At 25.7% G+C, this 14,909-nt stretch overlaps 1 protein-coding gene across 4 annotated transcripts in view; it reads right to left on the bottom strand.

Moving 5' to 3' along the window:
* The window catches only part of LOC101239895 (coiled-coil domain-containing protein 62), a 53,870-nt gene extending 38,961 nt beyond the window's left edge, over positions 1-14,909 (bottom strand). Inside the window, exons 1-5 of one of the 4 annotated variants that reach the window (XM_065808237.1) lie at positions 14,754-14,909; positions 14,449-14,610; positions 14,265-14,353; positions 14,039-14,105; positions 2,138-2,174 (exon numbers count right to left, since the gene is read on the bottom strand). In XM_065808237.1, the coding sequence (XP_065664309.1) occupies positions 2,138-2,174; positions 14,039-14,105; positions 14,265-14,353; positions 14,449-14,610; positions 14,754-14,792 (394 nt within the window). In that variant the 5' untranslated portion in view covers positions 14,793-14,909. Of the gene's footprint in view, positions 1-2,137; positions 2,175-14,038; positions 14,106-14,264; positions 14,365-14,448; positions 14,622-14,753 lie in introns of all 4 variants that reach the window. The other 3 variants (XM_065808239.1, XM_065808238.1, XM_065808240.1) reach the window with 3 other exon arrangements.

Here is a 14,909-nt window from a genome sequence, read left to right as displayed (position 1 = left end):
ATAAAATTGATGTTAGAATAGTTTCAAGTTTTAGTGCGGAACTTTTTAACCAATCATTTAAAAAACTTTGAAAATTTAAATAAAATTCAAATTGAAACTAAAACTTTTTTTAAAAATTATTTTGTTGATATGAAAATTTAGAACATCAATATTTGTAATATTTGTAATAATTGAAACATTTAAGAACCAGTAAAGTTAAATTATTAGGACCCAAATTTAACTGGAAGATAAATTTAAAGCTTGTGTACCCTGAATTTAACTAAAAGACGAATTCAGACTTGAATGCCAAATTTAACTGAAATCCAAAATGGGATTTAAATATAGCATTTAAATAAAAGCCAGATTTTTAGATTTCAGATTTTTATATTGAATTTAACTGACTCATTATATTATAAAATAAATTTTATAATAAGATATTTGTATTTTCTCAATATAATTATTTTATATAATAATATATAATACACATAATAAAAACATTAATTAGGTATACAAGATTAGTCAATATTTTCATATATTAACGATATAAAAAACCAAACAAAAAAACCTCATGGGTGACAAACTGTTTTTGTGGAAAACATACACAACATAAAACATACATAACATAAAACATACATAACATAAACATACATAACATAAAACATACATAACATAAAACATACATAACATAAAACATATATAAACATAGCATAAAACATATATTAACATAAACATACATAGCATAAAACATACATAACATAAAACACACATAACATATACAAACTTATTACTTTTATAATAACAAGCCAAGGTAACTTTTGAATAATCATTGTTTATAAACAAAAACTATTATTTTTTAAATAGCACCTAATTAACCATATTTTATATATGACATGAAAAACAAGAACAATTTGTGTCAAATCCAATGAGAAAGTTATGCTATCTCTACTAATAAATTTCAAAAAAAAAAAAAACATTAACAAAAGTACATTAACAACATTCATTCAACAGACCAATAAGAATACTATGCTAAATATTCTCCTGTTTTTATCTTTTTAAGCAATAAATAAGATTTTTCGCTTAAGTTAAGTTTTTTTTTTCCTATTTATTGAATAATGAAACATTAATATTAGTGTTGTTATAACTTTAAAATAATTTTGCTGTCAATTAAACAAAATATACTTTATAAAGTCGACCAAAATCAACTTTTTTTAAATCTATCTAAAGTCAGAATACTTTTACATTGACGTGTATAGAAAAGTAAAAGTCAAAACTAATCAAAAAATTTAAATAGTTTTAAATTATTAAAAAGAATTAATTTTAATAAAAATGTTTAAATACCCAGTTTTAAAGTCTTTATTTTTTAAAAAATTATATCATTTCAATGGAACAAAACAATATAAAAGTACTTATGTTAAATACAAGCAAAGAGTAAATAAACAAAATTAACATAACATATAGCCAAAAGTTTAATTAGGTATAAAAACTACAATCATACAATGAACTAAAAAGACTGTTATGTATAAGTAAAATATTGATTATGTAAAATACGGAAATGTTAAAAATTTTTAAACTATAAAATGGAAAATAAAGAAACAGATAATGATTTTTTTTCCCATCAAAAGACCTACAAATCTAGATAGTACTTTGTAATTTTTTAATTGTTATTTTTTTCAATTGATAAAAATTAATAGTTTTCAAATTTAAATAAAAGTTAAATGAAATTTTGCAACTATCTAGTTTATAATTTACTACACATCAGGGGAGACATATCCCATTAGCACATTTAGACCAATTTTGACTAGTTTAACTGAAAGCTGAACTTGTATTTCAAATTCGGCACTAAAGTCATCTTTGCTTAGCAGTAGATTTTGTAATCCAAATTTTAACAAATACTTGTCGGTCCTTAGTAATATTTATAGGCAACAAGAAATCCTTGAAAAAATTCATAGAAATTTACTTTGAATTTCCTATTTAGTTAGTGTTTGAGTGAGAAATGTGTTTTAAATAATAAAAAAGGTTTCCAGTGAAGGTAGAAAAATGGTAACTATATAGTAGATTGGTATTTAAGGTTGTTAAATAAGATCATTAAATAAGATTGTTTTAATGATTAAAAAGTTAAATCAAATAAAATGTTTGACAATTTTTATTTATCACCTACTTTTATTTTTTGATAATTCTTTTTCTAAAAAACGCATCTAAAAAAAAAATCATACAAAAAATTTAAAAACAAGAAAAAGGAAAAACTTTGAATTTACAAAAATAAAAACATTAACTAAAATAAACAAAACACACACTTTTTTTTTCGCCATTTTCACTTTAAACAAGGCTGCAAGGAACCACTATTAGAGTTGGAAGTTACTGGAAGAGAAAAAATGAAGCTAGCTCTTTAGAGCAGTATATAGTATTTATAAAAATGAGAAAGAGAAGCAACATTACGAAGATGTGATAATGGTTGAAGGTTGGCTGCAAGAGCAGGTCCAACTATGTTTACAATGCATTTTTGTATCTTATCTAAAAGAGAAAGGGCATCATTAGAAGAACCCATCCAGATATGGCAACAGTATTCCATACAAGGCCAGATTTAAGATTTATACAGATAAAGAAAACAATCAGGAGTGAGAAAGTGGTGAGCATGATAAAGTGATGCAACCTAAGCAGATGCTAATTTTGCAATCAATTTGATATATCAACTTGTTACTCCACGCAGCAGCCTTGTTCGTCAAGGTTCATGTTTCGGAGTTATAGAGTTGAGAGAGGGTTATAACCACTATTAAGTAGTCTGAAATTACAGGATATGAAGAACAGTGCTGTCCTTCGAGGACAACTTTTATACTACGAAAAGAAATTACTAAGAAAATTTCAATGATCTTAAAGATGTTATCTAATACACTGTAAAAAGAATACTAGAAATGTCAAGAGTGATAGCCTTGACATTTCTAGTATTCTTTTGACGCTTGCTTTTTTATTTATTGATAAACATCTAATTTAAGGTATGTCAAATAACAACAACAACACCGACAACGTGGGGGAGACAGGTGCCCCTATCCCCCACCCCCCCACACACACACACTTTTTTTTTAAGGCTTTTTTTTTTTTAAAAAAAAAAGAGAAATTCTAAATATGGAGGACTTGTTTTTAGAAATAGATGGTTGCGCACCTTAACTTCGAAACTAGGGCTTCCAGTTAGAACTTTTTTTTAAAGTTAAGTTTTTATGTTAAATCAGACAAAAGTAATACAAAGTATGCATAAAAGTATTTATTTTTTTATCATCATTAATTAGAACAAAAGTAAATAACATCAATAAGTAATCTTTTTTTTGCTTTAAAAAAGGTTAAAAACATCAAAAGTTCTGTCATTTAAAGAACCTCTTATAGTAGCAAAAAGTCCAAAGCTAGAAAAAGCTCAACTTCTAAGTATGTAGAAGGAATTGTTTGAAGAGCTTTGAAAAGTAAATCTAAATACTTGGGCCTAGCTTTGCTAGCTTCAAAAATAGCCATTTCCTTTTGAACGAGGTTTGTTCCAATTTCCTGATGGTCAAGTTTCATTTCAGTGCCTGATTGTTTAATAAAAAGTTTGAGTTGTTGAGCTAAATAATATCTGAATGAGATTAGTAGCAAAATTAGTAATAATCTTTTTTTTAATCTTGTTGCCAAATTGATCATCTTTATTAAAGACATTCGGATTTGACAAGTATTTCATGAGATGAATTAAATGAATATTCCTTCTTTCAATTATTTTATATTCAAATATCTGTTTAACAAGTTGACTTTTAGGTGTATTAGCTTCATGAAGTTTTTTTTTTGTAAATTCAATCACAATTTCAGAATACAAAAGATCAGTATCAGCATCAGCATCATCATCAGATCAGCATGGCCAATTTTAGTGGTTATTTATGACATCATTTTTAGTTAAAAGAAAATCAATATTCATACCAATTAGAATTATTTTTATTTCTGTTTGCACCTCCAAAAAACCTTCAAGCATATCAATAGTGCTGCTCCATCTTGTCCTTGAATCACAAACCAAAGCTTTTTCTTTTCCAAACTTTTCAACTATATTTGATTGAAGTTCATCATCATTGTTCACTAGTGATCTACAAAATTTTTTAACCAATTTTCTTATTTATGCTACAGCTTCTTGATATTCAAGTTTCAATAACGGAATAGAATTTTCACTAACTTCATGAACAGTTCGAACATCATCACCAACTTCAGTCCCATCTTCATCATCACTATAACCTTGATCATAATCTACAGCTTCCATATCACGATCAATAGGATTATTATCAGAACCATGTGCATCAACTATGTTTTTTGTAAAGAGCATATCAAACACACATAGATGAATAGTGTGGTTCAGGTTTAGTGTCATGACCAATTTTTTTCATTAAGCTAGCTCCATCAGTAACAGAAGCTACAATGTCTTTGTCCAAATTTAAATCAAATTAATTAAGTATATCACTGATCAATTTAATAGCTTTTGTTGCTGGCTTTGTATCTTGGATTTTTATCATTCCAAGTGATTGCAATCCTTCATTATGATGTAGATTTAAGTTCATTTATCTTCTGTTTTTTACTGAAGTATACTCATCAAATGTAAGACTAAATTTACGTTTATCTTCAAGTTTAATTTTCAAAGAACTTATAACTTGTTTCTTGACTAACGTGAAGCATTTACTGACAAATTCGCGAACGGTTTGAGGACTTTGAGGAATTTGGTATCACTGGGCACGAAATGCTGATTGCAAAGTTTTACTTTTAGCAACAGTGTGAAAGCTGATTCCATCAATAGCTGATAGTCGACTTAAAATTTCAGGTAGAGTTTTATGATCATTTTTGAAAAAACTTTCAATTCGCAGTACTTTGGCAGCAGGAATGTTTGCTGCATCTTTAGGCATAGAGTTATTGCATTTAAGAATTTCAATTTTGCTTTTTGTTTTTAAATGCCTAGTAATAGCTGTTGTTGTTGAGCCAGGTGTTTTGAGAATAATTTTACAGAGTTTACACTTTAAACTCAGTAATTTTTCGGGAAATTCGAAAATAGCCCGATGCCTCAGATCTTCTAGTTATGCAAAATAGCTTGATGTCTCAGATCTTCTAGAAATTATTTATTTCCATAAAATAAATAATTTCACAATTAGACATAGGTCTAATTGTGAAATTATTTATTTTATGGAAAAAGAAAACAGACAAATAGTGCATGTTTGTAAAGACACTTTTCTAAAATGCTTACATGTTGGTAAAACTTGTGTTCAAAATGTTGCAAAACATTTCTTTAAACATGGTAATCCTAGAAAAGAAAACAGAGGTGGTGATAAATTTTTAAAAGTTAACATCGTAGATAAGTTTTTATAAAATTTAATTAAGTTGAAACATCTGGTATAGTATATTCATCTTAAAGAACTTAAGTCTAGTATCACAATTAGTATTTATCCATTCGATAAAAAATTAGGCTTTGTTCGAATTAATAAAATCAATGCTCTTAAAAAAATTAAAGAACAACTCGGAAAATCTAAAATCATAAACTATGATCCAACTCAAAAACTCCTTTGCAAAGTTCAGAATACTTTACAAAATCTGAAAATAAAGTTTACAAAAAATGAATATAGATCAATTTATCCAAGTGATGCCACTCCTCCACGATTATATGGTGTCATCAAAGCACACAAATCAATTAATAACTACCCAATGCGAATTATAGTAAGCACAATAGGATCACCTACATATAAATTATCAAATTATTTAGTAAATTTCATTCAACCTACCTCTAATCTTAACAAAACAAAACTTCGAAATTCAAAACAGTTTGTTCAATGTGCTCAATCATGGTATATCGATCCTGGTGAATTTCAAGTTTCCTTCGATAATGTTAATCTTTACCCTTCAATACCAGTTAAAGAATCAATCGAGAAATTATTAGAACAACTCCGTAACAGTCCTGTCTTTAATTCAAAATTATCTTTTTCAGAAATAAAAATACTTTTAGATTTGTGTTTGTCAAATTGTTATTTTTTACATGAAAGCAACATACACACATTGGAAGATGCCGGTCCTATAGGTTTATCATTAATGGTAGTAATAGCAGAGAGTTTTCTGCAACATTATGAAGAAAAAGCGTTAATACAGGCACAATATCTTACACCACCAATATGTGTAAAATCATTTAAAAGGTATGTAGATGATATCCATTCTGTTTTATTAATGAGGCAGAATTAGAACATTTTCTCGACTTGTTAAATAATCAACACACAAATATCAAATGTACAATTGAAAAAGAAAGTGATTCACGCGCAAAATATTTTCTTGATCTCTCTATAACAAATAACAAATTCGGAACATATCTTTTTAATATCTATCGCAAAGATGCAATAACTAATGTGCAAATAAAGCTGCATTCTTGTCACGATCCAAAAATAATTTATGGTGTATTTAAAGGTTTTATCCAAAGAGCTTTTGCATTATGCAGTAAAGAACACATTAATGATGAATTAAAGTTTCTAACATAAATTTTATAGAAAATGGTTCTAATAAAAAAATACTTCAAAACATTGTCAAAAAAATAAAAAACAATAAGCAAAATAATCAACAAAACAACAACAACAACATCAAAAAACAAGAACTTAATTATATTTCTCTATCATGGATACCAAAATTAAGTAATCAATTAAAAAAGATATTTAAAAGTGCAGGCTATACTCCAGTTTTTAAATCACCAAAAAACCTTCAACAATTAATAACTCAAAAAAACAAGCTTCGACTTCCCAACAAATCTTACCCAGGAGTCTCCAAACTGGAGTGTTTGTGTGGAAAGCTCTATGTAGGTGAAACAAAACTCATGATTTCAACTCGCATTTGCCAACATCAAAAACATACTTTTGAGGGAAAATGGAAAAATTTGGCCATAGTGGAGAAATTGCCATGGTGCCTTTGGCTGGAATATAAAAACAACACTGTTAAAGTAGAGGTAGACTATTTGAAGAGAAAAGTGAGAGAGTACTTGGAAATACAGTTTCACCAGTGTTCTCCAAATGAAGGCGGTTTGAATGAAGACAACGGTGATTACGCCACATCGTTATTTTGGAAACCTTATTTTTCTTATTTAAGACGCAAGAACAAATTACACTGAAGTTTTATTTATTTGTTTGTTTTTTTAACGGTTTTTTGATATTACTTGAATAACAAGGGTATAGATAACCCCAAGAAATATTGTAATTTATTATAAAAAATTTATAAGGATAAGTGTACATACTATACCAGGTGGTGATAAAAGCCACAATTTTAAAGTGTAGAGCATATGCATTCTATGATCTTTTAAAGGAGCAGAGAGATAGTTTAAAAATTATTTGCTTTGATCATCAACAAAACCAAATCATTCCTAAAGTTCCAGATCAGCAAGCTTATTACAGCAGACAACTATACATATACAACTTTTGTGTTGTAGAAAACAAAAATAATGGATATTATTAAATCAAGATAATGTCACTATCTATACTTGGAATGAAAATGATTTCAAAAAGAAAAGTTCTTCCTTCTATAATAATAAAAAACCTATAATTTGCACAAGTTAAATAAATCGAAATATTTCAATGCTTTTTAATAAACTAACAAGCCATGTGAATTTAAGCAAACATTTTCAAAATAATCTAAGTCCATATTCCAAAAAGGTTTATTTTGAGATCCTGTAGAGTTGCATTTTTTTTTATACACGTGATTTTATAGTGTCTATTTAATGATACAAATTTAACGAACACAATTTTTTTTGGAACACTATATAGGCATAGGCCAGTTTTCCTTCGATTTCTCAAAATCAATTTACTCGGACATAGAGCGTTTTGCAGACGGGCTCCTGATTTGTTACATATTCCTTTGTGACTTAAACTTTAAAAGTGTTGCTTTTGAAAAAAAGTATTGTAATTTTTCTCAATTTAGTTTGTTAAATTTATGTACTTATAAAAAAGAATTGAAGAAATTTGAATAAAAAGGAAACTAAAAATAAAATATAAGTAAATAAATAAAAAATAACTTGTTTTGACATTCCTTTTTTAAAACATTTAAAAATAATAATATAATATTAAGTATTTAATAAGTTATTTTATTAAGTTATTATTAAATATGATATTATTATATTTATAATAATATTAAGTACTTATTAATAAAATATCATATTTTGATGTTGTTAAACACACAGTAAAAAATGAAAACTATAATAAACATAGTAGTTCTACATATTCTATTAAATTATATATATTTCTGCAAATCTTAAAAAAAATTTCAAAACTTTAAAAAAGGCAACCAAACATCACTTTAATTTAACAATAAGAAAATTAAAAAGCATGCTTGCTAAATACAATGCTAAAACATAATTACTTTTACAATGCTAAAACATAATTACTTTCAGTTGTGTACTTTATTATTAAACTTAAAAGTAATGCTATTTAAGAAAGTTATAGCATGGTTTCTTTTAAAGTTGTTGAAAATGCATTTTAAATTTTAGTTACTTGTTTTTTTATAGTAAATATGTTCTTTTTTATAACAAATAAAAAACTATCAATCGCATAATTATTTGGAAAAAAATTGCTGAAGTTATGCAATCATTTTTAAAAATTTGCTTAAGTTTGCAAACGTTTGCTTAAGTAAAAGTAAGAAAACGTGATGTTCATTTTTCTTTTCTTTTTTTTTAACAAACATTTGCATGTTTGTCGATTTGTTGCGCCCTGTGGAGTGATACTAATGTCAAGCAAAGGATCAACTTGTTTGTCAGCTATATCAGGTAGAACGCAACTAGTGGAATCAAGAGATGATATTGATGAAAGGTTCTTAACAAACAATTCAGCTTTGTCTTAAGGTGAAGTGACAAAATCTGAACCATACAAGAGAGGTGGAATAACAGATTTACCCTTATTATTGATAATGTTAAAGATTCTCAAGAAGTATTTTGAGATGAAATACGAGATGACCTAAGAATAGCGGGCTTTGACATTAGAGAAAACATTTTTACAATGTTTCTAGCAATAGTAAACAGATGTTTGTTTTCTGGAGAATCGTTTTGTTGATAGATATAGAAGCAATGGTTTCGATTGGAAATTGCAGCAACACAATGTGCAAAAAACCATGGAGAAGAATGAGGCTTGACTTGGGATCGTCATGAGGGAATAAAAGATTCCATACCAGCCTGAATCCAAGAAGTTATGTAAGAAGCACATTTGTCAGTAGGAAAACTAAACATTGCTACCCAAGGGCCATCACAAAGAAAATCAAGGAAGGAGTCCTAGTCAGCCTTAAGTTAGTTGTAAGAGGTATGGTGATAGGGGGATTCTGATGAAGAATGAGATAATAGTTTTAGAGTGATCAAACTGTGATTAAAAGCACCTAAGGGTGAATGAGGAGAAACTGAGCAACAACTAGGATCAGAAACAAGACTTGAGTCGAGTAAAGAAGGTAAATGAGATAGCAGATAGAATCCCTTAAGCAGATAAAATCTGTTTACCTCTTAACATAGTTTGCTTCAATACAACTTGCTTCTCCGCGCAGCGGCCTTGTTCGTCAAAGTTGGTGTTTCGGAGTTATAAAGTTGAGAGAGGGCAGGGTTACCACTATTAAAACCGAGGCTAAAAATAAGGACTTTAATGAAAAATAAGAAAATATTTTCCCAATTTATAAGGAGATTTGGTCGCAAACATCAATTTTTTCAAGAGAAAAATAAGAAGAATTGAGGAGAAAATGATTACTTTAAAAACAGAATCGTTCTTTTTCCAATAAATATTAAATATAAATAGATTAACTTATAAATATAAAATACTATACATATATATATATATATATATATATATATATATATATATATATATATATATATATATATATATAACATTATTAAAAAAATTTATTTTTATTTTTAACAAGCTTCATTTTTTCAACATAAAGCTTTTCAAGAGACTGTAGTGTTTCAAAGGCAGCTCTTTTTAATGCATTAGATTTTGATATGTCAGCTTTAATGTCATCTAATTACAAAGAGAATCATTAAATAATGACATTTCATTTAGTATTATATAAACTAAAAATTAGTAAAAGAAAAACAAGGATAGCCTAATTTCAAATTTCAAAACTTGACCTAAAATATATGTAACACCACTAGATTAAAAAGTATTATACTTAAGTCTTTGATTTCCATGTACAAAGTGGCCAGCCACTTTGAACATGGAAATCAAAGACTTAAGTAAAATATTTAGTATAATAGACTTTTTTAAAATCTAAAAAATTATTTTTAAACCAAAAAATTTAAAATAATTAAACATGTTAATTAAAAAAAAAGATTAGCTAAAAGTTAAGGATATATTTCTAATAATATATAAGAACAATTAAAAAAAAAAATACAGCAAAAAAAACTATTTTATTATTTTGTAGAACCACATTTCTCTTGTAATCATTGATTTACTCTCTTTGGCATTGAATTTACAAGACTTGATATATTGTTGATATCTGATATCGTTGTTTTCTCCTTTAAATATATCGATTGAGGGAAGAAGGCATTATCAATATTCTAAAATTTCAATTTATCGATCAAAATTAATTCGACCTTCAAACAATCAATAGCATACAACTCCTGTATAGTTTATGCAGGCTCAAATGCCTACATGTGCTCCTACTTTGCTTGGTTCTCTTCAATGTAAAATAGAATATGCAATAATTAACTTTTTTTTCAAATTGTTTTTTTGACAATGAGATAGTCCTTGGTTTCAAAGAAAATAGATTTGTAACATGTTTTTTCATAGGTTGTCAACCGTGATTTAGGAGTTTCATGCTGTATTATTTTATAGCTCATTTTGTAACTTTTTTATTATTTGATTTATTTATGTTTTTATTAGTAATATTTCAAACAACAAAAACAAAAATTTAGAGTTAGTAAATGCTGATAAAAATAAAAGCAAAATTATAAAAGAAAATCATCAAATAAAGCAACAAGACTCAACTTTTAACCAACATTAAAAAAATGAAAATTATAAAGTAGATGTTTTAAAATTATATATAATTAGTAATATAAAGTAATATTTAAGGAAACAACATGTCAATTAAAAAGTAAAGACTTTATTAATTAGCACTAATAAAATATTGAAAAAATTAAACAGTTTTCAAAATAATTTCAATCAAACAGGTGCTTTAAAAAAAAAGAAAAAGAGGGCTCTCTCTATATATAAATATATATATATATATATATATATATATATATATATATATATATATATATATATATATATATATATATATATATATATATATATATATATATATATATATATATATATATATATTAGGGTGCATCACAAAACAACAATTTAAAAAAATTGATTTTGTCTGACACGTAATTCTGTTCTATATATTAAAAACAATGACTTTCAAAAACTTTAGAATAAGAAATATTTTTAGAGGTCCCCCAACACCCTTGAATATTTGACTGGTCCCTAATATTTAAAAAAATATAGCTTTTTAAAAGTAGGTCATGTTGGGTCTAAAATTAAGCGAAATTTTAAAAAAATTTTAAAAATAATCATCATTTAAAATAAAAACATTTAATATTTCACAATTTTCACAAAAAATGCACCTTTTTCATTTTCCCTTTAAAATGTCATATTTATTGCAGTAAAATCAAATGTGAATTATTTTTAATAAAATAAAGATTATTTTTGAAATTTTTATAAAATTTCACTTAATTTGTGACCCAACATGACTTACTTTTGAAAAACTATTTTTTTGAAATCATTAGGGACCGTTCAAATACTCAAGGGTGTTGGGGGACCTTTAAAAAAATTGAAAGTCAGTGTTTTTTTAATATATAGAACACAATTAGGTGATTCAATATATATTAACACAAATAAATAAATATATATATATATATATATATATATGTATATAAATACATATATATATATATTTAGGTAATTCACCTCCCCAAGCCCAAGAAGATCATTACATATGAGAAGGCTACTTGTGGTTATAACCCTCTCCCAACTCTATAATTCCAAAACACGAACCTTGACGAACAAGGCCGCTGCACAGAGAAACAAGTTGATATATATATATATGTATATATATATATATATATATATATATATATATATATATATATATATATATATATATATATACATATATATATACATATATATATATATATATATATATATATATATATATATATATATATATATATATATATATATATATATATATATATATATATACACACACACACACATATATATATATATACACACACACACATATATATATATATACATATACATATATATATATATATATATATATATATATATATATATATATATATATATATTTATATATATATATATATATATATATATATATATATATATATATATATATATTTATTTATATAGTTGTAGGATTTCAAATCATCAAAGAAGTAACTATTTGCTTCTCTATTGATAAGTATAATCTATATACTTTAATAAAATTTTCTTGAAGGAAATGATAGAAAATAAGGAGAAATTAAGAAGAGCAGTTAAATTTGAACTTTTTTTCAGATTATTTAAGGAGTTTTAAGGAGTTTTTTTTTTTAAGGATATTTAAGGTTTTTAAGGAGTGGGAACCCTGGAGGGTTATAACCACTATTAAGTAGCCTCCTCATCTGTAGAGGCCTTCTCGGCCTTGAGGAGGTAAATAACAAAAAAACATACTGAACTGAAATAATAGGGTTGGCTTAAATTACAACTACTAGTAATAGCTGTGATCACTCATATAAAATTTATAGAGATTTAAAAATGAGTTTTTTTTGAGTTATTAACTCATGGAATAAATTGCCTGCCATTATGTTTAAGATCTACTGTTACTTTTATAGAAACCCCTAGATGCTTCATTTAAAAATATTTTTTACCAAAACAACTGATGTTTGCATCATTAATTTTGTAAACAAAAAATATAGTTAGTACACTTTTTGTACAGTGTGGTTGTTACTTCTTTTTTTACATGTGATTAATTTAATATTATTGTAAATAATTTTCCCTGCATTATCAATACATTGATATTTATTTCTTTTGTATGAAATTTAGTCTCAAAAAATAAATTGAAATATAAAAACAATAATTATAATATATATGATTAAATAATACGATGGCATGATTCAGCTGATGAACCAGCTTGTAAAGTTGCTTGTAAAACAACTAATTCAAAATAAAAATTATGCAAAGTTGTCTCAAGTAAGCAGTTGTAGTATATTATATTAAATAAAAGTTTATCTTTTTATATATATTTTTTATAACAATGATAATTTTTTGTTATCTCTTATTATCTGGTTTTTATAAAGAAATAATGTCAGGATATCTAGTAAGTTAACCAGACAACTAGTTATAAGAACTGCCAAATATTTAACTATATGCACAAAAACAATTTTTAATAGTTATTGTACCTTATTTTGAATACTATTATTATTCTTAGATGCTAAATAAAATGATGCTCAAATACTGAAGAAGTTACAAAATATTGAGAACTATGAAGACAAATGTGATTTATTTGCACATAATAAAAATATGTTGATTAGATTTGACTGCAAAAAAAATATTCAAGTGAATGTATTAACATTTAAACACAAAACTAATCAACTAAAAAAAATGGATGTTTTCCAAATATTTTGTATAAAAAACAGTTAAGCACAATTATGTACATTCACTTGAATATTTTTTTTGGAAGTCAAATCTAATCAACATATTTTTATTAGAAACGCAATCACTCAAAAGAAACGCAAATCACTCAAAAATTCAAAATATGAAAAGCCTATATCGACTGTGACTGTATAAAATTATACAACAAATTACCAAATAAATTTAAATTACTTGACAAAAAAATATTCAAGAATCAAGTTGTAAATTATCGAGAGCAAAAGGGATGTTTGTGAAAAAGTGATATGAAGAGAATTGAACTTTCTTTATGGTGATTTTAAGTAGCATTAAACTGGCTAATAATTATAATAATAATAATTTTATTATCATTTTATTATTAAATAATAAAGAATTAAAAAACTTACATGTTTTTTATCCATCTCCCATGAGATAAGCTGCTTATGATGTGAGTGTACCATGTCATTTAATTCTCTAAAGAAAAAATACATGCATTGAAAAAATTAATATTACAAACTAAACATTAGAGAATAAAAGTGGTGCTTCTATTTTTCATTATATTTTATGCTAATTATATTTTTCTTTAGACATTATAATTTTTTTATTTCATTATTATAAAACTTGTATACATACTTATCTCTAATCTTCAGTTCTTGTATCATAAGTTGCAATTCTTTTCTTTGTTGATAAATTGTATTTTGCTCATTTAACCCATTTTGTGGCTATAAAATTACTTTCAGTTTAAATGTAGAGTGTAATTAATAATAAAAAAAAAAACTAAAAAACTAAAAAGCCAATAATAATAAAAAGTCATTACCATTGAATTTGCTGTAAATTTGATTGCACAACCTTCTTCACTGTTTTGCTTAATTAAATTTAAATATTCCCTCCCGACGGAAGTATATATAAAGGGTATGTCAGATCCTTTACCGTTATTGATAATTCTACCAGTTTTAGAATCTTCTAATTTATCTTCTCCCTATTTATGAGCTATTTGGATTATATTTATGAGCTATTTAGTTTGTGAACATTTTTAGGCATTACTTATGTAGTTTAGCGTATTAAGACGTATAGCAAATAAACGAAAGTTATGGTTTAAAAAGAATAATGCATTGTAAATACCTTTAGTGGTGTACTTTGAAAATTTGGTAGAATATTCATGACTTATTAGACAATATTTAAATAACTTGTTTCAACAAAAAAAAAATGTTAAGATAAACGAGCGTGAGATATGAGCTAATCATTTTAAACGCGCTTCAATTACTCTTTTCACCCGTT

This window comes from Hydra vulgaris, chromosome 10 (genome assembly GCF_038396675.1).
Source record: "Hydra vulgaris chromosome 10, alternate assembly HydraT2T_AEP".
Taxonomy (NCBI): domain Eukaryota; kingdom Metazoa; phylum Cnidaria; class Hydrozoa; order Anthoathecata; family Hydridae; genus Hydra; species Hydra vulgaris.
Note: the sequence above shows the minus strand (reverse complement) of the source record. Positions and strands in the feature narration are given on the sequence as shown.